General features: G+C 39.7%; 1 protein-coding gene across 2 annotated transcripts in view; it reads right to left on the bottom strand.

Annotated features, from left to right (window-relative positions):
• Positions 1 to 26,493, bottom strand: part of LOC131348229 (trichohyalin-like) — a 58,713-nt gene extending 32,220 nt beyond the window's left edge. The window contains exons 1-6 of one of the 2 annotated variants that reach the window (XM_058382985.1): positions 26,244 to 26,493; positions 25,957 to 26,008; positions 25,515 to 25,838; positions 22,268 to 23,686; positions 21,158 to 21,218; positions 18,778 to 19,109 (exon numbers count right to left, since the gene is read on the bottom strand). In XM_058382985.1, coding sequence (XP_058238968.1) covers positions 18,778 to 19,109; positions 21,158 to 21,218; positions 22,268 to 22,375 — 501 coding nt within the window. In that variant the 5' untranslated portion in view covers positions 22,376 to 23,686; positions 25,515 to 25,838; positions 25,957 to 26,008; positions 26,244 to 26,493. Of the gene's footprint in view, positions 1 to 18,756; positions 19,110 to 21,157; positions 21,219 to 22,267; positions 23,687 to 25,514; positions 25,839 to 25,956; positions 26,009 to 26,243 lie in introns of both variants that reach the window. The other variant, XM_058382983.1, reaches the window with a different exon arrangement.
• Positions 26,494 to 27,321: the final 828 nt, after the last annotated feature.

Raw genomic sequence — 27,321 nt, 5'->3', positions numbered from 1 at the left:
CAGTGTTAATGTGTGTTGGTGTGTGTTAGTGCAGTGTTAATGTGGGTTGATGTGTCAGTGCAGTGTTAATGTGTGTTGGTGTGTGTTAGTGCAGTGTTAATGTGGGTTGATGTGTGTTAGTGCAGTGTTAATGTCTGTTGGGGTGTGTGTTAGGGCAGTGTTAATGTGTGTTGGTGTGTGTTAGTGCAGTGTTAATGCGTGTTGGTGTGTGTTAGTGCAGTGTTAATATGTGTTGATGTGTGTTGGTGTGTGTGTTAGTGCAGTGTTAATCTGTGTTGGTGTGTGTGTTAGTGCAGTGTTAATGTGTGTTGGTGTGTGATAGGGCAGTGTTAATGTGTGTTGTTGTGTGTTAGTGGAGTGTTAATGTGTGTTGGTGTGTTTTAGTGCAGTGTTAATGTGGGTTGGTGTGTGTTAGTGCAGTGTTAATGTGTGTTTGTGTGTGTTAGTGCAGTGTTAATGTGTGTTGGTGTGTGTTAGTGCAGTGTTAATGTGGGTTGATGTGTGTTAGTGCAGTGTTAATGCATGTTGGTGTGTGTTAGTGCAGTGTTAATGTGTGTTGGTGTGTGTTAGTGCAGTGTTAATGTCTGTTGGTGTGTGTGTTAGGGCAGTGTTAATGTGTGTTGGTGTGTGTTAGGGCAGTGTTAATGTGTGTTGGTGTGTGTTAGGACAGTGTTTATGTGTGTTGCTGTGTGTTAATGTGTGTTGGTGTGTGTTTGGGCAGTGTTAATGTGTGTTGGTGTGTTTTAATGTGTGTTGGTGTGTGTTAGGGCAGTGTTTATGTGTGTTGGTGTGTGTTAATGTGTGTTGGTGTGTGTTAGGACAGTGTTTATGTGTGTTGGTGTGTGTTAATGTGTGTTGGTGTGTGTTAGGACAGTGTTTATGTGTGTTGGTGTGTGTTAATGTGTGTTGGTGTGTGTTAGGACAGTGTTTATGTGTCTTGGTGTGTATGTTAGGGCAGTGTTAATGTGTGTTGGTGTGTGTTAGTGCAGTGTTAATGTGTGTTGGTGTGTGATAGGGCAGTGTTAATGTGTGTTGTTGTGTGTGTGTTAGTGCAGTGTTAATGTGTGTTGGTGTGTTTTAGTGCAGTGTTAATGTGGGTTGGTGTGTGTTAGTGGAGTGTTAATGTGTGTTGGTGTGTTTTAGTGCAGTGTTAATGTGGGTTGGTGTGTGTTAGTGCAGTGTTAATGTGTGTTGGTGTGTGTTAGTGCAGTGTTAATGTGGGTTGATGTGTGTTAGTGCAGTGTTAATGTGTCTTGGTGTGTGTTAGTGCAGTGTTAATGTGTGTTGGTGTGTGTTAGGGCAGTGTTAATGTGGGTTGCTGTGTGTTAATGTGTGTTGGTGTGTGTTAGGACAGTGTTTGTGTGTTGCTGTGTGTTAGTGTGTTGGTGTGTGTTAGGGCAGTGTTAATGTGTGTTGGTGTGTGTGTTAGTGCAGTGTTAATGTCTGTTGGTGTGTGTGTTAGTGCAGTGTTAATGTGTGTTGGTGTGTGTTAGTGCAGTGTTAATGTCTGTTGGTGTGTGTGTTAGTGCAGTGTTAATGTGTGTTGGTGTGTTTTAATGTGTGTTGGTGTGTGTTAGGGCAGTGTTTATGTGTGTTGGTGTGTGTTAATGTGTGTTGGTGTGTGTTAGGACAGTGTTTATGTGTGTTGGTGTGTGTTAATGTGTGTTGGTGTGTGTTAGGACAGTGTTTATGTGTGTTGGTGTGTGTTAGGACAGTGTTTATGTGTCTTGGTGTGTATGTTAGGGCAGTGTTAATGTGTGTTGGTGTGTGTTAGTGCAGTGTTAATGTGTGTTGGTGTGTGATAGGGCAGTGTTAATGTGTGTTGTGTGTGTGTTAGTGCAGTGTTAATGTGTGTTGGTGTGTTTTAGTGCAGTGTTAATGTGGGTTGGTGTGTGTTAGTGGAGTGTTAATGTGTGTTGGTGTGTTTTAGTGCAGTGTTAATGTGGGTTGGTGTGTGTTAGTGCAGTGTTAATGTGTGTTGGTGTGTGTTAGTGCAGTGTTAATGTGGGTTGATGTGTGTTAGTGCAGTGTTAATGTGTCTTGGTGTGTGTTAGTGCAGTGTTAATGTGTGTTGGTGTGTGTTAGGGCAGTGTTAATGTGGGTTGCTGTGTGTTAATGTGTGTTGGTGTGTGTTAGGACAGTGTTTGTGTGTTGCTGTGTGTTAGTGTGTTGGTGTGTGTTAGGGCAGTGTTAATGTGTGTTGGTGTGTGTGTTAGTGCAGTGTTAATGTCTGTTGGTGTGTGTGTTAGTGCAGTGTTAATGTGTGTTGGTGTGTGTTAGTGCAGTGTTAATGTGTGTTGGTGTGTGTTAGTGCAGTGTTAATGTGGGTTGGTGTGTGTTAGTGCAGTGTTAATGTGGGTTGGTGTGTGTTGGTGTGTGTTAATGTGTGTTGGTGTGTGTTAGTGCAGTGTTAATGTGTGTTGGTGTGTGTTAGTGCAGTGTTAATGTGTGTTGGTATGTGTTAGTGCAGTGTTAATGTGGGTTGATGTGTCAGTGCAGTGTTAATGTGTGTTGGTGTGTGTTAGTGCAGTGTTAATGTGGGTTGATGTGTGTTAGTGCAGTGTTAATGTCTGTTGGGGTGTTTGTTAGGGCAGTGTTAATGTGTGTTGGTGTGTGTTAGTGCAGTGTTAATGCGTGTTGGTGTGTGTTAGTGCAGTGTTAATATGTGTTGATGTGTGTTGGTGTGTGTGTTAGTGCAGTGTTAATCTGTGTTGGTGTGTGTGTTAGTGCAGTGTTAATGTGTGTTGGTGTGTGATAGGGCAGTGTTAATGTGTGTTGTTGTGTGTGTGTTAGTGCAGTGTTAATGTGTGTTGGTGTGTTTTAGTGCAGTGTTAATGTGGGTTGGTGTGTGTTAGTGGAGTGTTAATGTGTGTTGGTGTGTTTTAGTGCAGTGTTAATGTGGGTTGGTGTGTGTTAGTGCAGTGTTAATGTGTGTTGGTGTGTGTTGGTGTGTGTTAATGTGTGTTGGTGTGTGTTAGGGCAGTGTTTATGTGTGTTGGTGTGTGTTAATGTGTGTTGGTGTGTGTTAGGACAGTGTTTATGTGTGTTGGTGTGTGTTAATGTGTGTTGGTGTCTGTTAGGACAGTGTTTATGTGTGTTGGTGTGTATGTTAGGGCAGTGTTAATGTGTGTTGGTCTGTGTTAGTGCAGTGTTAATGTGTGTTGGTGTGTGTAAGTGGAGTGTTAATGTGTGTTGGTGTGTTTTAGTGCAGTGTTAATGGGGGTTGGTGTGTGTTAGTGCAGTGTTAATGTGTGTTGGTGTGTGTTAGTGCAGTGTTAATGTGGGTTGATGTGTGTTAGTGCAGTGTTAATGTGTCTTGGTGTGTGTTACATCACTGTTAATGTGTGTTGGTGTGTGTTAGTGCAGTGTTAATGTGTGTTGGTGTGTGTTATTGCAGTGTTAATGTCTGTTGGTGTGTGTTAGTGCAGTGTTAATGTGTGTTGGTGTGTGTTATTGCAGTGTTAATGTGTGTTGGTGTGTGTTAGTACAGTGTTAATGCATGTTGGTGTGTGTTATTGCAGTGTTAATGTCTGTTGGTGTGTGTTAGTGCAGTGTTAATGTGTGTTGGTGTGTGTTAGTGCAGTGTTAATGTCTGTTGGTGTGTGTGTTAGGGCAGTGTTAATGTGTGTTGGTGTGTGTTAGTGCAGTGTTAATGTGTGTTGGTGTGTGTTAGTGCAGTGTTAATGTGGGTTGATGTGTGTTAGTGCAGTGTTAATGTGTCTTGGTGTGTGTTAGTGCAGTGTTAATGTCTGTTGGTGTGTGTGTTAGGGCAGTGTTAATGTGTGTTGGTGTGTGTTAGTGCAGTGTTAATGCATGTTGGTGTGTGTTATTGCAGTGTTAATGTCTGTTGGTGTGTGTTAGTGCAGTGTTAATGTGTGTTGGTGTGTGTTAGTGCAGTGTTAATGTCTGTTGGTGTGTGTGTTAGGGCAGTGTTAATGTGTGTTGGTGTGTGTTAGTGCAGTGTTAATGTCTGTTGGTGTGTGTGTTAGGGCAGTGTTAATGTGTGTTGGTGTGTGTTAGTCCAGTGTTAATGTTTGTTGGTGTGTGTTAGTGCAGTGTTAATGTGTGTTGGTGTGTGTTAGGGCAGTGTTAATGTCTGTTGGTGTGTGTGTTAGGGCAGTGTTAATGTGTTGGTGTGTGTGTTAGGGCAGTGTTAATGTGTTGGTGTGTGTGTTAGGGCAGTGTTAATGTCTGTTGCTGTGTGTGTTAGGGCAGTGTTAATGTGTGTTGGTGTGTGTTAGGGCAGTGTTAATGTGTGTTGGTGTGTGTGTTAGTGCAGTGTTAATGTGTGTTGGTGTGTGTTAGTGCAGTGTTAATGTGTGTTGGTGTGTGTTAGTGCAGTGTTAATGTGGGTTGATGTGTCAGTGCAGTGTTAATGTGTGTTGGTGTGTGTTAGTGCAGTGTTAATGTGGGTTGATGTGTGTTAGTGCAGTGTTAATGTCTGTTGGGGTGTGTGTTAGGGCAGTGTTAATGTGTGTTGGTGTGTGTTAGTGCAGTGTTAATGCGTGTTGGTGTGTGTTAGTGCAGTGTTAATATGTGTTGATGTGTGTTGGTGTGTGTGTTAGTGCAGTGTTAATCTGTGTTGGTGTGTGTGTTAGTGCAGTGTTAATGTGTGTTGGTGTGTGATAGGGCAGTGTTAATGTGTGTTGTTGTGTGTTAGTGGAGTGTTAATGTGTGTTGGTGTGTTTTAGTGCAGTGTTAATGTGGGTTGGTGTGTGTTAGTGCAGTGTTAATGTGTGTTTGTGTGTGTTAGTGCAGTGTTAATGTGTGTTGGTGTGTGTTAGTGCAGTGTTAATGTGGGTTGATGTGTGTTAGTGCAGTGTTAATGCATGTTGGTGTGTGTTAGTGCAGTGTTAATGTGTGTTGGTGTGTGTTAGTGCAGTGTTAATGTCTGTTGGTGTGTGTGTTAGGGCAGTGTTAATGTGTGTTGGTGTGTGTTAGGGCAGTGTTAATGTGTGTTGGTGTGTGTTAGGACAGTGTTTATGTGTGTTGCTGTGTGTTAATGTGTGTTGGTGTGTGTTTGGGCAGTGTTAATGTGTGTTGGTGTGTTTTAATGTGTGTTGGTGTGTGTTAGGGCAGTGTTTATGTGTGTTGGTGTGTGTTAATGTGTGTTGGTGTGTGTTAGGACAGTGTTTATGTGTGTTGGTGTGTGTTAATGTGTGTTGGTGTGTGTTAGGACAGTGTTTATGTGTGTTGGTGTGTGTTAATGTGTGTTGGTGTGTGTTAGGACAGTGTTTATGTGTCTTGGTGTGTATGTTAGGGCAGTGTTAATGTGTGTTGGTGTGTGTTAGTGCAGTGTTAATGTGTGTTGGTGTGTGATAGGGCAGTGTTAATGTGTGTTGTTGTGTGTGTGTTAGTGCAGTGTTAATGTGTGTTGGTGTGTTTTAGTGCAGTGTTAATGTGGGTTGGTGTGTGTTAGTGGAGTGTTAATGTGTGTTGGTGTGTTTTAGTGCAGTGTTAATGTGGGTTGGTGTGTGTTAGTGCAGTGTTAATGTGTGTTGGTGTGTGTTAGTGCAGTGTTAATGTGGGTTGATGTGTGTTAGTGCAGTGTTAATGTGTCTTGGTGTGTGTTAGTGCAGTGTTAATGTGTGTTGGTGTGTGTTAGGGCAGTGTTAATGTGGGTTGCTGTGTGTTAATGTGTGTTGGTGTGTGTTAGGACAGTGTTTGTGTGTTGCTGTGTGTTAGTGTGTTGGTGTGTGTTAGGGCAGTGTTAATGTGTGTTGGTGTGTGTGTTAGTGCAGTGTTAATGTCTGTTGGTGTGTGTGTTAGTGCAGTGTTAATGTGTGTTGGTGTGTGTTAGTGCAGTGTTAATGTCTGTTGGTGTGTGTGTTAGTGCAGTGTTAATGTGTGTTGGTGTGTTTTAATGTGTGTTGGTGTGTGTTAGGGCAGTGTTTATGTGTGTTGGTGTGTGTTAATGTGTGTTGGTGTGTGTTAGGACAGTGTTTATGTGTGTTGGTGTGTGTTAATGTGTGTTGGTGTGTGTTAGGACAGTGTTTATGTGTGTTGGTGTGTGTTAGGACAGTGTTTATGTGTCTTGGTGTGTATGTTAGGGCAGTGTTAATGTGTGTTGGTGTGTGTTAGTGCAGTGTTAATGTGTGTTGGTGTGTGATAGGGCAGTGTTAATGTGTGTTGTGTGTGTGTTAGTGCAGTGTTAATGTGTGTTGGTGTGTTTTAGTGCAGTGTTAATGTGGGTTGGTGTGTGTTAGTGGAGTGTTAATGTGTGTTGGTGTGTTTTAGTGCAGTGTTAATGTGGGTTGGTGTGTGTTAGTGCAGTGTTAATGTGTGTTGGTGTGTGTTAGTGCAGTGTTAATGTGGGTTGATGTGTGTTAGTGCAGTGTTAATGTGTCTTGGTGTGTGTTAGTGCAGTGTTAATGTGTGTTGGTGTGTGTTAGGGCAGTGTTAATGTGGGTTGCTGTGTGTTAATGTGTGTTGGTGTGTGTTAGGACAGTGTTTGTGTGTTGCTGTGTGTTAGTGTGTTGGTGTGTGTTAGGGCAGTGTTAATGTGTGTTGGTGTGTGTGTTAGTGCAGTGTTAATGTCTGTTGGTGTGTGTGTTAGTGCAGTGTTAATGTGTGTTGGTGTGTGTTAGTGCAGTGTTAATGTGTGTTGGTGTGTGTTAGTGCAGTGTTAATGTGGGTTGGTGTGTGTTAGTGCAGTGTTAATGTGGGTTGGTGTGTGTTGGTGTGTGTTAATGTGTGTTGGTGTGTGTTAGTGCAGTGTTAATGTGTGTTGGTGTGTGTTAGTGCAGTGTTAATGTGTGTTGGTATGTGTTAGTGCAGTGTTAATGTGGGTTGATGTGTCAGTGCAGTGTTAATGTGTGTTGGTGTGTGTTAGTGCAGTGTTAATGTGGGTTGATGTGTGTTAGTGCAGTGTTAATGTCTGTTGGGGTGTTTGTTAGGGCAGTGTTAATGTGTGTTGGTGTGTGTTAGTGCAGTGTTAATGCGTGTTGGTGTGTGTTAGTGCAGTGTTAATATGTGTTGATGTGTGTTGGTGTGTGTGTTAGTGCAGTGTTAATCTGTGTTGGTGTGTGTGTTAGTGCAGTGTTAATGTGTGTTGGTGTGTGATAGGGCAGTGTTAATGTGTGTTGTTGTGTGTGTGTTAGTGCAGTGTTAATGTGTGTTGGTGTGTTTTAGTGCAGTGTTAATGTGGGTTGGTGTGTGTTAGTGGAGTGTTAATGTGTGTTGGTGTGTTTTAGTGCAGTGTTAATGTGGGTTGGTGTGTGTTAGTGCAGTGTTAATGTGTGTTGGTGTGTGTTGGTGTGTGTTAATGTGTGTTGGTGTGTGTTAGTGCAGTGTTAATGTGTGTTGGTGTGTGTTAGTGCAGTGTTAATGTGTGTTGGTGTGTGTTAGTGCAGTGTTAATGTGGGTTGATGTGTCAGTGCAGTGTTAATGTGTGTTGGTGTGTGTTAGTGCAGTGTTAATGTGGGTTGATGTGTGTTAGTGCAGTGTTAATGTCTGTTGGGGTGTTTGTTAGGGCAGTGTTAATGTGTGTTGGTGTGTGTTAGTGCAGTGTTAATGCGTGTTGGTGTGTGTTAGTGCAGTGTTAATATGTGTTGATGTGTGTTGGTGTGTGTGTTAGTGCAGTGTTAATCTGTGTTGGTGTGTGTTAATGTGTGTTGGTGTGTGTTAGGACAGTGTTTGTGTGTTGGTGTGTGTTAATGTGTGTTGGTGTCTGTTAGGACAGTGTTTATGTGTGTTGGTGTGTATGTTAGGGCAGTGTTAATGTGTGTTGGTCTGTGTTAGTGCAGTGTTAATGTGTGTTGGTGTGTGTAAGTGGAGTGTTAGTGTGTTGGTGTGTTTTAGTGCAGTGTTAATGGGGGTTGGTGTGTGTTAGTGCAGTGTTAATGTGTGTTGGTGTGTGTTAGTGCAGTGTTAATGTGGGTTGATGTGTGTTAGTGCAGTGTTAATGTGTCTTGGTGTGTGTTACATCACTGTTAATGTGTGTTGGTGTGTGTTAGTGCAGTGTTAATGTGTGTTGGTGTGTGTGTTAGTACAGTGTTAATGCATGTTGGTGTGTGTTATTGCAGTGTTAATGTCTGTTGGTGTGTGTTAGTGCAGTGTTAATGTGTGTTGGTGTGTGTTAGTGCAGTGTTAATGTCTGTTGGTGTGTGTGTTAGGGCAGTGTTAATGTGTGTTGGTGTGTGTTAGTGCAGTGTTAATGTGTGTTGGTGTGTGTTAGTGCAGTGTTAATGTGGGTTGATGTGTGTTAGTGCAGTGTTAATGTGTCTTGGTGTGTGTTAGTGCAGTGTTAATGTCTGTTGGTGTGTGTGTTAGGGCAGTGTTAATGTGTGTTGGTGTGTGTTAGTGCAGTGTTAATGCATGTTGGTGTGTGTTATTGCAGTGTTAATGTCTGTTGGTGTGTGTTAGTGCAGTGTTAATGTGTGTTGGTGTGTGTTAGTGCAGTGTTAATGTCTGTTGGTGTGTGTGTTAGGGCAGTGTTAATGTGTGTTGGTGTGTGTTAGTGCAGTGTTAATGTTTGTTGGTGTGTGTTAGTGCAGTGTTAATGTGTGTTGGTGTGTGTTAGTGCAGTGTTAATGTCTGTTGGTGTGTGTGTTAGGGCAGTGTTAATGTGTGTTGGTGTGTGTTAGTCCAGTGTTAATGTTTGTTGGTGTGTGTTAGTGCAGTGTTAATGTGTGTTGGTGTGTGTTAGGGCAGTGTTAATGTCTGTTGGTGTGTGTGTTAGGGCAGTGTTAATGTGTTGGTGTGTGTGTTAGGGCAGTGTTAATGTGTTGGTGTGTGTGTTAGGGCAGTGTTAATGTCTGTTGTTGTGTGTGTTAGGGCAGTGTTAATGTGTGTTGGTGTGTGTTAGGGCAGTGTTAATGTGTGTTGGTGTGTGTGTTAGTGCAGTGTTAATGTGTGTTGGTGTGTGTTAGTGCAGTGTTAATGTGTGTTGGTGTGTGTTAGTGCAGTGTTAATGTGGGTTGATGTGTCAGTGCAGTGTTAATGTGTGTTGGTGTGTGTTAGTGCAGTGTTAATGTGGGTTGATGTGTGTTAGTGCAGTGTTAATGTCTGTTGGGGTGTGTGTTAGGGCAGTGTTAATGTGTGTTGGTGTGTGTTAGTGCAGTGTTAATGCGTGTTGGTGTGTGTTAGTGCAGTGTTAATATGTGTTGATGTGTGTTGGTGTGTGTGTTAGTGCAGTGTTAATCTGTGTTGGTGTGTGTGTTAGTGCAGTGTTAATGTGTGTTGGTGTGTGATAGGGCAGTGTTAATGTGTGTTGTTGTGTGTTAGTGGAGTGTTAATGTGTGTTGGTGTGTTTTAGTGCAGTGTTAATGTGGGTTGGTGTGTGTTAGTGCAGTGTTAATGTGTGTTTGTGTGTGTTAGTGCAGTGTTAATGTGTGTTGGTGTGTGTTAGTGCAGTGTTAATGTGGGTTGATGTGTGTTAGTGCAGTGTTAATGCATGTTGGTGTGTGTTAGTGCAGTGTTAATGTGTGTTGGTGTGTGTTAGTGCAGTGTTAATGTCTGTTGGTGTGTGTGTTAGGGCAGTGTTAATGTGTGTTGGTGTGTGTTAGGGCAGTGTTAATGTTTGTTGGTGTGTGTTAGGGCAGTGTTTATGTGTGTTGGTGTGTGTTAGGGCAGTGTTAATGTTTGTTGGTGTGTGTTAGTGCAGTGTTAGTGTGTTGGTGTGTGTTAGTGCAGTGTTAATGTCTGTTGGTGTGTGTGTTAGGGCAGTGTTAATGTGTGTTGGTGTGTGTTAGTCCAGTGTTAATGTTTGTTGGTGTGTGTTAGTGCAGTGTTAATGTGTGTTGGTGTGTGTTAGTGCAGTGTTAATGTCTGTTGGTGTGTGTGTTAGGGCAGTGTTAATGTGTGTTGGTGTGTGTGTTAGGGCAGTGTTAATGTGTGTTGGTGTGTGTTAGGGCAGTATTAATGTGTGTTGGTGTGTGTTAGGGCAGTATTAATGTGTGTTGGTGTGTGTTATTGTAGTGTTAATGTGTGTTGGTGTGTGTTAGTGCAGTGTTAATGTGTGTTAGGGCAGTGTTAATGTGTGTTGGTGTGTGTTAGTGCAGTTTTAATGTGTGTTGGTGTGTGTTAGGGCAGTGTTAATGTGTGTTGGTTTGTGTTGGTGTGTGTTAGGGCAGTGTTAATGTGTGTTGGTGTGTGTTAATGTGTGTTGTTGTGTGTTAGGGCAGTGTTAATGTGTGTTGGTGTGTGTTAATGTGTGTTAGGGCAGTGTTAATGTGTGTTGGTGTGTGTTAGGGCAGTGTTAATGTGTGTTGGTGTGTGTTAGGGCAGTGTTAATGTGTGTTGGTGTGTGTTAATGTGTGTTGGTGTGTGTTAATGTGTGTTGGTGTGTGTTAGGGCAGTGTTAATGTGTGTTGGTGTGTGTTAGGGCAGTGTTAATGTGTGTTGGTGTGTGTTAATGTGTGTTGGTGTGTGTTAGGGCAGTGTTTGTGTGTTGCTGTGTGTTAATGTGTGTTGGTGTGTGTTTGGGCAGTGTTAATGTGTGTTGGTGTGTGTTAATGTGTGTTGGTGTGTGTTAGGGCAGTGTTTATGTGTGTTGGTGTGTGTTAATGTGTGTTGGTGTGTGTTAGGACAGTTTTTATGTGTGTTGGTGTGTGTTAATGTGTGTTAATGTGTGTGTTAGGACAGTGTTTATGTGTCTTGGTGTGTATGTTAGGGCAGTGTTAATGTGTGTTGGTGTGTGTTAGTGCAGTGTTAATGTGTGTTGGTGTGTGATAGGGCAGTGTTAATGTGTGTTGTTGTGTGTGTGTTAGTGCAGTGTTAATGTGTGTTGGTGTGTTTTAGTGCAGTGTTAATGTGGGTTGGTGTGTGTTAGTGGAGTGTTAATGTGTGTTGGTGTGTTTTAGTGCAGTGTTAATGTGGGTTGGTGTGTGTTAGTGCAGTGTTAATGTGTGTTGGTGTGTGTTAGTGCAGTGTTAATGTGGGTTGATGTGTGTTAGTGCAGTGTTAATGTGTCTTGGTGTGTGTTAGTGCAGTGTTAATGTGTGTTGGTGTGTGTTAGGGCAGTGTTAATGTGGGTTGCTGTGTGTTAATGTGTGTTGGTGTGTGTTAGGGCAGTGTTAATGTGTGTTGGTGTGTGTTAATGTGTGTTGGTGTGTGTTAGGACAGTGTTTATGTGTGTTGCTGTGTGTTAGTGTGTTGGTGTGTGTTAGGGCAGTGTTAATGTGTGTTGGTGTGTGTGTTAGTCTAGTGTTAATGTCTGATGGTGTGTGTGTTAGTGCAGTGTTAATGTGTGTTGGTGTGTGTTAGTGCAGTGTTAATGTGTGTTGGTGTGTGTTAGTGCAGTGTTAATGTGGGTTGGTGTGTGTTAGGGCAGTGTTAACGTGGGTTGGTGTGTGTTGGTGTGTGTTAATGTGTGTTGGTGTGTGTTAGTGCAGTGTTAATGTGTGTTGGTGTGTGTTAGTGCAGTGTTAATGTGTGTTGGTGTGTGTTAGTGCAGTGTTAATGTGTGTTGGTGTGTTAGTGCAGTGTTAATGTGTGTTAGGGCAGTGTTAATGTGTGTTGGTGTGTGTTAATGCAGTGTTAATGTCTGTTGGTGTGTGTGTTAGGGCAGTGTTAATGTGTGTTGGTGTGTGTTAGTCCAGTGTTAATGTTTGTTGGTGTGTGTTAGTGCAGTGTTAATGTGTGTTGGTGTGTGTTAGGGCAGTGTTAATGTCTGTTGGTGTGTGTGTTAGGGCTGTGTTAATGTGTGTTGGTGTGTGTGTTAGGGCAGTGTTAATGTGTGTTGGTGTGTGTTAGGGCAGTATTAATGTGTGTTGGTGTGTGTTAGGGCAATATTAATGTGTGTTGGTGTGTGTTAGTGCAGTGTTAATGTGTGTTGGTGTGTGTTAGTGCAGTGTTAATGTGTGTTAAGGCAGTGTTAATGTGTGTTGGTGTGTGTTAGTGCAGTGTTAATGTGTGTTGGTGTGTGTTAGGGCAGTGTTAATGTGTGTTGGTTTGTGTTGGTGTGTGTTAGGGCAGTGTTAATGTGTGTTGGTGTGTGTTAATGTGTGTTGTTGTGTGTTAGGGCAGTGTTAATGTGTGTTGGTGTGTGTTAATGTGTGTTGGTGTGTGTTAATGTGTGTTGGTGTGTGTTAATGTGTGTTAGGGCAGTGTTAATGTGTGTTGGTGTGTTTTAGGGCAGTGTTAATGTGTGTTGGTGTGTGTTAATGTGTGTTGGTGTGTGTTAGGACAGTGTTTATGTGTGTTGCTGTGTGTTAATGTGTGTTGGTGTGTGTTAGGGCAGTGTTAATGTGTGTTGGTGTGTGTTAATGTGTGTTGGTGTGTGTTAGGACAGTGTTTATGTGTGTTGGTGTGTGTTAATGTGTGTTGGTGTGTGTTAGGGCAGTGTTTATGTGTGTTGGTGTGTGTTAATGTTTGTTGGTGTGTGTTAGGACAGTGGTTATGTCTGTTGTTGTGTGTTACTGTGTGTTGGTGTGTGTTAGGACAGTGGTTGTCTGTTGTTGTGTGTTACTGTGTGTTGGTGTGTGTTAGGACATTGTTTATGTGTGTTGGTGTGTGTTAGTGCAGTGTTAATGTGTGTTGGTGTGTGTTAGGGCGGTGTTAATGTGTGTTGCTGTGTGTCAATGTGTGTTGGTGTGTGTTAGGGCAGTGTTAATGTGTGTTGGTGTGTGTTAATGTGTGTTGGTGTGTGTTAGGACAGTGTTTATGTGTGTTGCTGTGTGTTAATGTGTGTTGGTGTGTGTTAGGGCAGTGTTAATGTGTGTTGGTGTGTGTTAATGTGTGTTGGTGTGTGTTAGGACAGTGTTTGTGTGTGTTGGTGTGTGTTAGGGCAGTGTTAATGTGTGTTGGTGTGTGTTAATGTGTGTTGGTGTGTGTTAGGGCAGTGTTTATGTGTGTTGGTGTGTGTTAATGTGTGTTGGTGTGTGTTGGTGTGTGTTAATGTGTGTTGGTGTGTGTTAGGACAGTGTTTATGTGTGTTGGTGTGTGTTAATGTGTGTTGTTGTGTGTTAGGACAGTGTTTATGTCTGTTGGTGTGTGTTAATGTGTCTTGGTGTGTGTTAGGACAGTGTTTATGTGTCTTGGTGTGTATGTTAGGGCAGTGTTAATGTGTGTTGGTCTGTGTTAGTGCAGTGTTAATGTGTGTTGGTGTGTGTTAGTGCAGTGTTAATGTGTGTTGGTGTGTGTTAGTGCAGTGTTAATGTGTGTAAGGGCAGTGTTAATGTGTGTTGGTGTGTGTTAGTGCAGTGTTAATGTGTGTTGGTGTGTGTTAGTGCAGTGTTAATGTGTGTTGGTGTGTTAGTGCAGTGTTAATGTGTGTTAGGGCAGTGTTAATGTGTGTTGGTGTCTGTTAGTGCAGTGTTAATGTGTGTTGTTGTTTGTTAGGGCAGTGTTAATGTGTTTTGGTTTATGTTGGTGTGTGTTAGGGCAGTGTTAATGTGTGTTGGTGTGTGTTAATGTGTGTTAGGACAGTGTTAATGTGTGTTAATGTGTGTTAATGTGTGTTGGTGTGTGTTAGGGCAGTGTTAATGTGTGTTGGTGTGTGTTAATGTGTGTTAGGGCAGTGTTAATGTGTGTTGGTGTGTGTTAGGGCAGTGTTAATGTGTGTTGGTGTGTGTTAGGACAGTTAATGTGTGTTGCTTTGTGTTAATGTGTGTTGGTGTGTGTTAGGGCAGTGTTAATGTGTGTTGGTGTGTGTTAATGTGTGTTGGTGTGTGTTAGGGCAGTGTTAATGTGTGTTGGTGTGTGTTAGGGCAGTGTTAATATGTGTTGGTGTGTGTTAGTGCAGTGTTAATGTGTGTTGTTGTGTGTTAATGTGTGTTGGTGTGTGTTAGGGCAGTGTTAATATGTGTTGGTGTGTGTTAGGGCAGTGTTAATGTGTGTTGGTTTATGTTGGTGTGTGTTAGGGCAGTGTTAATGTGTGTTGGTGTGTGTTAATGTGTGTTAGGGCAGTGTTAATGTGTGTTAATGTGTGTTAATGTGTGTTGGTGTGTGTTAGGGCAGTGTTAATGTGTGTTGGTGTGTGTTAATGTGTGTTGGTGTGTGTTAGGACAGTTAATGTGTGTTGCTGTGTGTTAATGTGTGTTGTTGTGTGTTAGGGCAGTGTTAATGTGTGTTGGTGTGTGTTAATGTGTGTTGGTGTGTGTTAGGGCAGTGTTAATGTGTGTTGGTGTGTGTTAATGTGTGTTGGTGTGTGTTAGGGCAGTGTTAATGTGTGTTGGTGTGTGTTAGTGCAGTGTTAATGTGTGTTGGTGTGTGTTAGGGCAGTGTTAATGTGTGTTGGTGTGTGTTAATGTGTGTTGGTGTGTGTTAGGGCAGTGTTAATGTGTGTTGGTGTGTGTTAGTGCAGTGTTAATGTGTGTTGGTGTGTGTTAGGGCAGTGTTAATGTGTGTTGGTGTGTGTTAGGGCAGTGTTAATGTGTGTTGGTGTGTGTTAGTGCAGTGTTAATGTGTGTTGGTGTGTGTTAGTGCAGTGTTAATGTGTGTTGGTGTGTGTTAGTGCAGTGTTAATGTGTGTTGGTGTGTGTTAGGGCAGTGTTAATGTGTGTTGGTGTGTGTTAATGTGTGTTGGTGTGTGTTAGGGCAGTGTTAATGTGTGTTGGTGTGTGTTAATGTGTGTTAGTGCAGTGTTAATGTGTGTTGGTGTGTGTTAGGGCAGTGTTAATGTGTGTTAATGTGTGTTGGTGTGTGTTAGTGCAGTGTTAATGTGTGTTGGTGTGTGTTAGGGCAGTGTTAATGTGTGTTAATGTGTGTTGGTGTGTGTTAGGGCAGTGTTAATGTGTGTTGGTGTGTGTTTATGTGTGTTGGTGTGTGTTTATGTGTGTTGGTGTGTGTTAGGGCAGTGTTAATGTGTGTTGGTGTGTGTTAGGGCAGTGTTGGTGCAGTGTGGGGTCCAGTAGAGATCCTTCCTTACCATCCAGATCTCCTGTGTGTGTGTGCATCACTGCTGCAGGTCAGTCTAGAGTCAGTGTTGTCAGGATTTAATTCTAGTAGATTGTAGGTTCATGTTAATGATATTCTTGCTTTTTAAGTTACAGTGTTTATCTGATCATACCTCAATTCATTAGACACAAATGTTTCCAGGTTCTGAACTGAACATGATGTGTGTAATTAATTCTCAGTGTGGTGTGATGGAGCAGCGGATGGATCCTAATAGAGAGCAGCAGGGTGGAGCAGCAATAACAGAGAGAGGATGAGCTGAACAGGAAGAAGAGTGTTTCAGTGACTACACCTACTGCATGGATCTGTACTGATAGAAATAAAGATCTCATCTGCCATCCATAATAAAAAATGAAAAAACAAAACAAAACAAGAGACTTGTTCTGACCTCTACTGGTGGAGGGATTTATTACAATTATTCTGTATTTACAAATACAGAACATTCCATAGAACTTTCATTAAAAACACTAGAAAAGTGTCACTACCTGATTACGTCCTGTGTTTATATCATTATAGTCTCCCCTAACTAACACCATTATGGAATAAAACACTTGGGGGTGTGCAGTTAGAGGAAAACTATTAAGGATCAGGTTACTGTTCCCACCTGTTAGTGTTTATTGAGAATGACACATCTTACTTTTCCCATTTAGTTTAACATGTAATGCTGAGGAACATCTGAGAAACAATTTATTTTCTGTTATTACTTATGAAAGCTATAGATGTGGTTCCTCCATCAGTCTGTCTCCTTCTCAGTCTTGAAGCAAATAAATAGAAAATAATGTAGTCACCTCACAGAGAAACCTTCTGAACTCAAGACATTCCATGAGGTGGAAAACATAAGGAACATCTTTATCTTTATTTTAGTGTTATAAAATTCTCTTTACACAAAAGCTCATCAGTTTATCGTTATCTATACACTAAAAATGTTTTCATTGTGCCGTTGCTTTTAAAAAAAAGTTCTGCTATTACAGTACCAGTTTGCATGTCACATTTGGTAGAATCTGAAAGCCTCCTCCTGTTGGTGAGTTGTAGATGAGTATCATAGCAGCACTCACACTGACATTTTAAGAGAAAATTACGACTGTCTTTTTTTTTTTTTTTACAAAATCATCCTCTAGTGATCATGTCATGTTATGAAATATAAGAACACTGATCTCAAGTCATGATAAAAGAATTCTGTCCCGATGTGTGATTTTTCCCTGCAACAGCAAAACTGAGCCCAAAGTCATACATGCAGTGTAAACTCAGCTTAAACCTGCTGCTGGTTCTGATACGTTAAACTCATCACTGTTGTCTGATAGACTTCTTCTCTCAGTCTGAGATATTCTGAGATCTGAAAGTTTCTGTTTAAGAATCTCCAGCTCTCTGTTCTTCTCCTCCATCTGTCTGCTGAAATCTTCCTGCATCTTTGTTTTTGAGGACAAAATATTTCTCTGGAGTTCAGGCAGGATGAGTTTCATGAGCTTTCTCTCTGCCTCCATCATGGCCTCTCCTTCATACACCTCCCTGATCTCCTCCATCTCCTGTTTGTGTCTCTCCTCCAACTCTCTTCTCTCCCTCTCTCTCTTTTCTTTTAGTTTCTTCACCTTTTCTTCCATTTCTGTCCTTCGCTCTACCTCTTGTTTCAGCTCCTTCTCAAATTCTTTCTTTTTCTCTTCATCCTTCTCTTCTTTCATCTTTCTCTCCAGTTCAGTTGTTCGGTCATCAAGTTGTCTGATGTCTCCTTCATGCTTCTGGATCACTCCCTCTATCTTTCTCAGAGAGTCCTGCACCTCCTTCTTTATTGTTTCTTTCATGTCCATCTCCTCTCTCTTTCTTTTCTCTTCTCTTTTCTTCAGGATCTTTGTCTCCATGGCTCTAATCTGAGATTCTGTTTCCAGGTAGATGTCACTGCTGTAGAATTTCTCTCTGTTTCCTTCCACCATCTTCTCTATCTTCTCCAGCAGTTCTGAGACCTGAGAACCATCTCCACTCTCCTTAATGTTGAGACAGTGAAACCTGTTCCCACATTTCTCTACAAGTCTCTGGACTCCTGATTGGATGAACCCCTCAATGTTCTTCTTCTGAAGTTCATCAGTAACACTGAATATGATCATGGTGTTTCTCCAACATCTCTCTCCAAAGATCTCCTCCATTTTCTCCAGCATCTCTCTCTCCTCTCCTGTAGGCTGCTTTACAGGTATGACCAGGAGGAAGGCGTGGGGTCCTGGAGCAGACAGATGGACACAGAGTCCCACGTCCTGTCTCAGCTTCTCCAGAGAGAGTTCAGGACAGAACCAGTCAGGAGTGTCCACCACAGTCACCTTCCTCCCAGTCACCTCCCCCTGTGTGCTCTCACTCTGCTGGGTGACTGTAGATGTAGCTGTAGATGTAGCAGCCTGGTTCTTCTCCTCTCTGCCCAGGATGGTGTTTCCTGTTGCACTCTTTCCAGATCCTGTCCTCCCCAGCAGCACCAGCCTCAGTTCTGCTACAGGAACCGACACTGGAGAATGAGGACTAGACGATTCTCCACCCACTGAAAATGAACAAGAATGAATCATTTAATACAGAATCACTTACTGCATTATGGTGATTATGCTGTTCTATGGAGTATGGAGTCCTACTGCATTTATGTAACTCATATTCAAATTCCTCATCATGTTAGCGTTACTGTGATTGATGGAGGAAAGAGTAATGCCATCCATCCTTCTCCAACAACAACGGCAAACTCACGATAGGGGAAATGTGTTTCTGTCACACTGATCAGAATCACGATAAATTTAGCAGATTTTTCATTTTAACCTGTTAGATATTGTTTCATTATTTCTTTTTGTCCATAGCTTTACAATATTGATATTTTGACTGTAATTAAAATATAAATTTAAGTGCCTAAATCTGTTTGCTGTCTCTCTTTATACTCATCTCTTTTACTCTCAAACTCCTGTTGAGTTACACACTAAACATACAACAATCATTAATCACTTACATGTTGGATGTTTTCCCTCCATACTGTTTCTTCTCCTGATTGGTGCTGAGTCCTGAGTCTCTCCACTCACTAGGAAATATCAGAAGCAGTCAGAATGAGAAAGACATTCTTCAGAAGGTAAAGTTAGACAGATCATGAAAGTTACGTCTTATACACTATAACTAACCCCTGTCACTGTTTAAATTACACTTCCTTATAATATCTGAAGAGTTCCACTATTAAGGATCATTACAGTATATTTTATGTGATAATTTATTAAGTGAATATTTACCATTTGGAAACACTGACCTTCTGAGAAGCATCTTATAATTGTATAATTTGATAAATTACTCACTTCTTGGAGGTAACCCTTCCTTGCTGTGTCTTCTCCTGATGGGGGCTGATGATTCTGGATCTGTTTGTTCCTGCAGCTGCTTTGTTTTCTCCTCCAGAAGTCTGTCTTTCTCCTGAAGCTGTTTGTCTCTTTCCATTAGCTGTGTCTCTCTCTCAGTTAGAAGACTCTCTTTCTCTTCAAGCTCTATGTTTTTTTCGGTTAACTCAGTTTTCTGTTGCTCCACTACGATCATCATCTCGTGTAGTTGTCTCTGCTTGTCCTGCAGCTCCTGTCCCAGTGTCTCCAGTTGATTTGTACTGGTTTCCAGTTCTTTATCTGTGTTCTTCAGCTGTGTTTCTTTCTCCCTCAGCAGTTTGTTCAGATTCTCCAGTTCTGAGATTTTCTCCTTCATCTGTTCAGTGGCATTTTTAAGTTGTTTATTTGTTTCCATTAACACTGCATCTCTCTCAGAAAGAGTCTTCTCATTAGTCTCTAAAATTTCTTTGAGAATCTTCAGCTCTTCATTTTTCTTATTTATTTCTTTTTCTTTCTCCACAAGTCTGTTCTCCATTTCCTTCACTTGTATTTGTGCCTTAGGTATCTGTGTGTCTTTCAGTTTCAGTTGTAGATCTCTCTCCTGTAGAGCTCTTTCTCTCTCCTGTAGAACTCTTTCTCTCTCCTGTAGAGCTCTTTCTCTCTCCTGTAGAGCTCTTTCTCTCTCCTGTAGAGCTCTTTCTCTCTCCTGTAGCTCTTCAGTCGTCTTCTCTAGTTTTGTATTTGTATCTTGGAGTACTGTGTCCTTCTCCTCCATGTTTTTCTCTCTGTTTCTCAGTTCTGTATCTTTATTCTCTAGTTGTCTTTTACAATCCTCTAGCGGCTGGTCTTTATGTTCCAGTGATTTAGAAATTCTGTCCAGTTCCAGTTTAGTGTCTTTTAGCTCTTTTTCAGTTTCTTCTAACTTTCTGAACTTCTCTTTAATTTCATCAGTTGAATGTTCTAAAATAATTGATAGTGATTAAAATAAAGTGTAAACAGAACACTGTTTTCAGAAAACATGAAAAAACAATATAAACTGCTTCTTATATTTCATATTGTGAGGCCTTTACAGTGATATTCATTCAGATGAGAAAAAATATATTACATTCATGATTAACAGTCATGGAAAAATGAAAGCACACATCTTTTAATTTTATGTTTTTATTTATCAATGCCTAAATAACAATTGTGTGTTCCTGACCAAATTCCACTGACAAAAAATAACCTGATGTGACACAAAAACTTTAATATGAAATATTTTTTCCAAAAAAGTAAACTAACATTCAGGTGGGAAAATTGTTCATCCTATAATTCAGTAACATGAAGCACCTGTAGCAGCAATAACCTGAAGTAAATGTTCATCATTCTGGAGAAATTGCTTCAGTTCATTGATATTTGAGGTCATGTGTTTATGCACAGATCTCTCAACCTCTTCAGACCCTGAGTCCACTGGAATGGACATCAAATGGTTTTTTCATATAAACCAATGGAAATGTATGTTTTAATAATTTGAAAAAAAAAAAAAGCCAGCTCTGACTCCTCAACAATTACAATCAATTTATTGCCCCTAAATAAATCTGAGAAAACTTCAGAAATAACACAACACAGCCATGGATCACCTACTAGATAAGAGGAGGAGAAGGAACTTTTCACCATTTAAATAAATCCCAGTGGAAAATCCCAGTGACATCAGGTTTTAAGATTCATCATAAGGAACTCATTGTTTAGTATCAGTATGGCATGGTCGGGATATTTGTGGACATTCATAGCTAACGTGATTTTAAAATGCTAATATTAATTTACTTTTGGATTATACAGTGAAGGAATTTATAATATACATAATTTATATATTAACTTCATGTAAACAGTGAAAAATCTGATTATTACTGTTTGGATTCAGGAAATGAGGAAACAAGCAGTAAGATAGATGAGATAAACTTTTACTTAGCAATCAAAAAGTAGTCAGACAAATGTTTCCTGTCACAGCATCTTAAGGTGAGATGTATGAGGCGATTGTGTTGAAATGCTGGGTTTGATGATCGATAAACATGACACTGTACATTATGACTAAACTTCTTCACCTTGAAGTCTTTAGACCAAAAAATTATTGTTCCGAATTTTTCATGTTTTTTTCTGTCATGAAGATAAACTTTTACAGAAGCCTGTAGGTCACATGATGCAGCTCTGGACTTCTTTTTATATCTTTGAGCATTAAATGGTCTGATCTTGGACTGAATGAGGTCATGGCTGATGTCCTTTCCTTTTTCACCAAACTGGCACAAGTTCTGCTTTTATAAAGTTGATTGAAGATCTTGAAGATCTTGAAGATCTCAGACATTTCATTAGTAACACCAGGCTGCTAATTACTGTCTTAATTACTCTAGAAGTAGGAAGTGCGATTATTTTTTCCCACCTGGCTTCTGATTGTTGGTTTGGGGAAAAATACTTCATATTAAAAGCTTTATTTTGTTGTTGTTGTTGTTGTCACCTGGTTATTTGTTTGTTGAAGTTGGTGAGGACCACATGACTGTTATTTAGGTAATGATAAATAAAACCACAGAACTGAAGAGGGAGTACTTTCTTTTTCTCATGACTGACAGCCACAGACATTTCCTTTTACTATCTGTGTCTCCACTGTAACATTAGAGATTACAGCTGAACAGGTTTAGGGTTAAAGGTCTTGCTATAGGACTAAATTTATTAACAAAAACAAAATTTTTATTTTTAATTGATTGTATTTATTGAAAGTTTCTGTGTGATTTCCACCCAGAAATATTCAGATTATTTACAGTAAACACATAAACCTACAAATAAATACAAAAACAATGATGCAGTGTGAATTCTTATCACTGTGATAAATTTTTTCAAAGTGTAAATTCTATCTTGAATGGAGAATGTGACAAGCTGTGAATTTCAGACTACATTCTTACTGGAGATCTCATTATTGAACACTTCAGACTGTAAAAATGAACAGGAGTGTTTACTTTTGTATCTCCTTCCATACTCACCAGTCAGTAGAACAGATTCCTCCATTTTCTTTCTCTCATCTTCTGTCCATTCTCTGTCACTCTGTGGAAGTGAATAAAACAGTGTGAAGGTTTTATACATGACTCCATACTGTATGTAAATAAAGTGTTAAATAAACATGAAGTGTTTCTCTGTTCAGATCACTGTGTGTGTGTGTGTGTGTGTGTGTGTGATATAACAGTACACACTGAGGTGATTGAGGCTGATTTAAACTGATATTGTATTCAGTAACACACTGAGTTTGAATGCAGCTGAAGAACACAATCACTAAACAGTAAACTGAACCTTACAGGAGGGAGAAAAAATCCTCTCCAGGAGAATCAAGATGTTTGGGTTCATTTCTGTTGTGGTGACGTCACACAATATCACAATAAAGTCATGTTCTTATGCATCAAAATCAACTGATCCAGACATTTACATCTGATTGTGTTTAACATTATTTTTATGTTCATTAGCTGACTTTTATATTTTCATGATCGTCAGTCAGCTCTGATCAAATCACACAACAGAATTCACAGAAACTGTGAGAAATATATAATATTGTTTTTTTTTCTCCAAAAAGGATGGACAGCTTGTTTTGTTTACAGTTTCTTTTGGGTTGCCATTAATGTTGCCTCAAAGATTTTAAGAAAAAAGAGTTTTAATGTAAATTTATTTTGTTCCTGTTGTAGGATGTCTGCACCGATCATCAAGTTAAACTGAACACGTGTTAAACCTTTTCTATTTCACTTTAAATGGAAGTTAAGACAAAGTTTGCAGATGGACTTCAATGTGGTGAAGATCATCATTTTTCTTACATTTATTTATTCATTCCACAAACTGTTTACAGTTCTAGTAATAATAATTATATAATAACAACAACAGTAATAACAGCAAACTGATAAACAGATCAACAACTGTGTTTCTAGAACAATCAAATGTGATTTTTTTTATTTATCCATAATAAACCATCACTGGGAGCGGTTACCATGGTAACTCATTTACCCCTCACTGAGCACTGGCCTAATAATAACATGATTTAAGATTTTTTTATATTGCTATTATCAGTAAGACATTAATGAATTTATCATATTTTATAATAGTTTACTCACCTGATGATCCCAGAAGTCTTTATCTAGTGGAGGATGTGGAAAAAAAAGTAAAGTACTATTAGAAATGATTAAAAATGCATTGTAATTTTCAGTATTTCTGTATTTCATCCTAAAGTATTAGCTATAAACATTCTGTAACTGTTCCTAAAAGTCTGTTTTTATCCTGTACTGTATTGTTTCTCTCCTCTTTCTGCTGATTGAAAAATCTCTTCAGGATCTTTCAGTATGAATGCAGTAAGAAACAAATTGACCAGATCACTTGCTTCCATTCTGTTATAATCTCTTTCATGCAGCATTATCCAGTGTGACTCTCTAACTCACATCTCTCTCTGTAGTTCTACACACTACAGTAATGTTAGCCAGTCTCAGGAACTTTCAGAGAGAGTTATTGCTATGAAATCACATTCAAACAAAAACATTCAGCTTTTTAGCTCTCAGTATCAGTGTGTAGGTCAGATTTCTGTGTCTGTACAACACTAAATGATAAACTAGACAACAGCATGATGAATGTTCTGCCAGAGATCACAGTCTGTTGTGTTCACTACACTATGCTCATGATGCTCATATATCTATGTGCTATTGCACTCTGAACACACAGCACAGTCTAATCTATTTCATCTGTACAATAAATATATTATTCATGCAGCATCAAGACATCACTAGCAGAGAAAAGGGATTTATACTCACATGACCGCTGTGAAAGTAAATAAAACAGTGTGAAGATTTTATGCATGATTACAAATGTGAATTGTTCCATGTGAAAATGTGAAAGTAACTGTTACTCTGGTTAAAACACAGCTGATGTGTGTCTTAATAAAAAAGAGGAAAACTAGACAACAATCAGTCATCACACACAGTAAATCTGTATCATGTAGCATTGTGCTATTATACCGCTAGTTACCCTTAAGGAAGAGAAATATCCTGTGATTTATTGGAAAATACTATTTTGCAATGAATGTTTTTGTTGTTGTTGTTGTTTATTGTGAAGTGTCAGTAAATGTTATGTTACTCTTCATTTCAGGAACACAGTTATAGGTCATGCCTTATGAACTATTTCATCCAGAGGAATCCTGGGAAATTTTATATTTTATACATCTCTGGTTCTGTGTAAGATTGTGAAGGAGTCTGTCAGTGGTGTGTGTTATATACTGTGTGTTTGTTGTGTCTTTTACTCGACATGGTAAACGTCTCTGTCTACATTATTGCACTGCAGTGAGGTTACACACAGGTGCATTGTGGGAAAGAAGCTGACTGATGGAAGTGGAATCTCACTTACTGATCAGACTCCTTCACGTAAACATGATCTGAAAATGCTTCTTATGTTTCTGTTTGATTCCTGGATTAAAATATAATATATGTGATAAGTTTATAAAATATCAGCCTTTACCATTAGTGTGAAGTCGAGTTATTTACTTACCACTGGGAGAGGGATCATGAAAAACAACAGAGAGAAATGTAATGTTAGATAAAATACAATGAGAAAAACTTATGATTTACAGTCAGAACAGCTGATAAACAATCTTCACTCTGTGCTTTCAAAGATGTTCAGATACAATTTTATAATTTATCATTATAAATAATGTGAACATGCAACATTTACACTCCACAAACTATTTCTTGAGGAAAAACAGTTGCTGCTCTCCAGGATTTTCCTGGAACTCTGAGAGCTGCAGTAAGTTACACATCTGAATGGAGAAGTGCTCTTATTCTCCACTCATTCTGTCAGTGCAGTTCATTTAAAAAGTAGTGACTGGTTAACCTTACCAAGCTACTGCTAGTGTTATCTAAAGTCATACACTCAATAAATTAGTATGAATTTGAGTTAGTGTTAGCTGCCTTGGTCAACCTCATCAACCTGCCCTTTTAATGATCACCATATAACTCTTACAAAACACATTTATTGTAGGAAAAATATGGAGGAGATATTAAGCTGAACTGAGCTCATAAAAATGACTGTGGAGCTGTAACTTCAATGAAAGTTTGGATCATGTTCCATTCAATAACATGGGAACTGGAGGGGTTAATAATTGTACTACAGACAGCCACTAGAGGGCGTCAGAGGCATTTTGGCTTCACATTTAAACCCCTGGTATGATGTCCACCCTTATAGACAGTCAGTGGTGTGATTATTTTCTTTATGGGATTCAGCTTGTGTGTTCTGCACATGTGAGTTTGAATCATGTAATAAAATGTTGTACAGAAAACACAGCTCATGTTAGAGATTTTAATCTGTTTAAAATAATTGTGAGTGGGTTCATGTGATATCGATTCTTCCCTGATTGACTTTGATTTTATAATATGGTGATAAACAATGTAATCATTCAGAAACACTAGCCTAGAGCTCCGAGCACCAAGATAGCTTTGGATCACATGTAACATGTACATAAATGAAAATAGTCCATTTTAGGACACAGAAATAGTTCATTAGGAATCTGCAGTCTGGCTGAATTCATTCAGACTGGTAAAAATCTTTGTGTGTAAACACGACTAATGAAAGATGAGAGTCTACACTGTAGTGTGAGTCCTTCACTTGAGCAGCAGCTTCTCATTTCATCTTCAACACAGTTCCAAGGACAATGCAGTTTGTATTCTCCAGGTTTGTACCTTACTGTGCAAGTTTTGAAATGAGCGAGGAAAAGGTCCAACACTACAACCTGATATTAGTCTCAGCTATGAATTTACAGACTTACAGAAGTAGAGAAATACGTACACAGCATGTTAGCAGGAGATGATGGCTACATGACTAGCTAATCTGTGTTCTCTGGACTGTTATACACCTCTCATTAGCCACTAGCCAGATATACTTACACCAAAAGTCTCAATCATCAGCCAAACTATGTTGTGTTTCTCTACCTTTAATCTAAATGTGTGTTGTTTGATTCTCAGTGCTGTATTTAGCAGTGACTCTAACAATTTAAAGACATTTAGTGTGTAATTTAATTTCCTCTATTATGTAAAAAATGTCTAATTGTTTCAGTTTAAACTGATATTGAGCCAATAAAGTTAAATAAATGAATCCCTATTTACTTCATATGTGTACAAGCTGCTGCTTTTAAGCTCTTGTGCAGGTGTGTATCAGAGTGAAAACCAGAGTTACTGTTTATTCAACTCAAATAAACTTCACTCCACATTAGCAGCCTGTATACTGAACCTCACACTGAATACTGAGTGTGTGTTTCATGTACTGAGATGAGAAGCACAGATGATGATGTGGAGTTTATGCAGTGTGGAGATCAGGAACACTTACCTCTCATCTGTACTGTAATCTCCTGTGTTCTGTCTCCATCAGTGACCTGACACAGGTAATCTCCATCATCTGACTCTGTATAGTCTCTCAGCTGTAAGGAGACGTTTCCTCTCTCCAGCTCCTGAGTGTCCAGACTCACTCTGCCCCTGTAACCTCTCCCCTCTGTCACCTCTCTGTTCTTATAAACACAAACACAGTCTGTCTCCTTAAACCACCGGATCTCCATGTTAACAGCACTGATTTTAGGAGACAGACGACATGAGAGAGTGACAGCAGAGCGATTATACAGCTCTCTATGACTGGGACCAATGAGTTTAAACTCATCTGTGTAGGAAAACACACACACACACACACACACAATAAATTACATACATTTAAATAATTTAAATAAATAAATTTAATAAATTATATTGATAAATTAATTCCTTGAAACATAACTTACTGCTTGCAGTCGCCATCTTTATCTCTTTCTGTAGATTCAAACTAATAAAATCCTAAACACACCACACACACACACATACACACACACACACACACACACACACACACATACACACACACACACACACACACACACACACACACATACACACACATACACACACACACATACACACACACACACACACACACACACGGTAAGAAATTACATTTATGAAGATTATTGTAACAGGTTATTGACTCGTTGGAGACTAGCATGTCCTTTAGCATGATGCTAACTCCTCTTACCTTCTCTGTTCCTCATATAAACACATCTGCTGCTTTAGCTGAAGCGTTTCCACATTTCAGAGCGGCTCATATTCGGTATTTATCTCATTAAGGTTTAAACCCCGTGTTTAAAATGTCTCCTGTCTACACACACATATATTCCTCCTTTATCAGTCCGATACAGCAGGAAGTGTAACGGTGCAGTTTCTCTGTTTCTGAGTCGAAAACTATTTTCACTTTCACCTTCATTACAGAGAACTGAGAGAGAGCTCCGCCCCTTCCCCTCTGATAACCACGCCCCCTGTGCTCAGCATGTCCTGTATTATTAAAGTAAAGTAAAGTAGACGGTGTGAGTGTCGAGTTTTTAATAAGGAGGAGACAGATAAATATTTTTTCACTGAAGTTCTGTCAAAGGCAGTGTGTCTTATATAGCAAGAATAAATACAATACCTTTGCACTAAGCACGCTAGCAACCAGTCAGATCAACAGAGGCTTCACATATAACTTATAGAAATATATATATGTATATATTATATTGTTAACATAAATAAATAAAATGAATAAATAAATAAATTTATTATTATTATTATTATTATTATTATTATTATTAAATAGTGTAATATTATAATAATATGTTTATATTAGCCCTCGCCCATCTGTCAAATTTTACTACTCAGTTTGGACCTTGAGCCAAAAAGTTTGCCCACCCCTGATTCATAAAATATCTACACTCGCGAGTCTACAATATAGTGAGCAGGACATGGATTGGGATACTGCAACAGTCCAAATGTTATCAGAACTCCTATACAGCTGTTTATTTCTACATTTTACAGCATTTGGAAGACGTCCTTATCCAGAAGTTTCTATTAATGAATACATCAATACTGATTCACAGACTTCGAATATCATCAGTTGGAAGGTAATACAGTAAGAAATGGACAGACACTGAAGTGCTTCAGGAAGAGGTAGGTCTTTAGTAGCTGTATGAAGACAGCCAGTGACTCAGCCGTCCAGTTTGGCCCACCACCTCGGTGCCAGAACAGGTCTTGATGTAGATCTTCCTCATTAACTCCTGAGATGATTCATTTAAAAAAAAAAA

The sequence above is a fragment of the Hemibagrus wyckioides genome, linkage group LG28 (assembly GCF_019097595.1).
Source record: "Hemibagrus wyckioides isolate EC202008001 linkage group LG28, SWU_Hwy_1.0, whole genome shotgun sequence".
Taxonomy (NCBI): Eukaryota; Metazoa; Chordata; class Actinopteri; order Siluriformes; family Bagridae; genus Hemibagrus; species Hemibagrus wyckioides.
The sequence above is the reverse complement of the archived record's forward strand: the minus strand, read 5'-3'. Positions and strand labels throughout refer to the sequence as shown.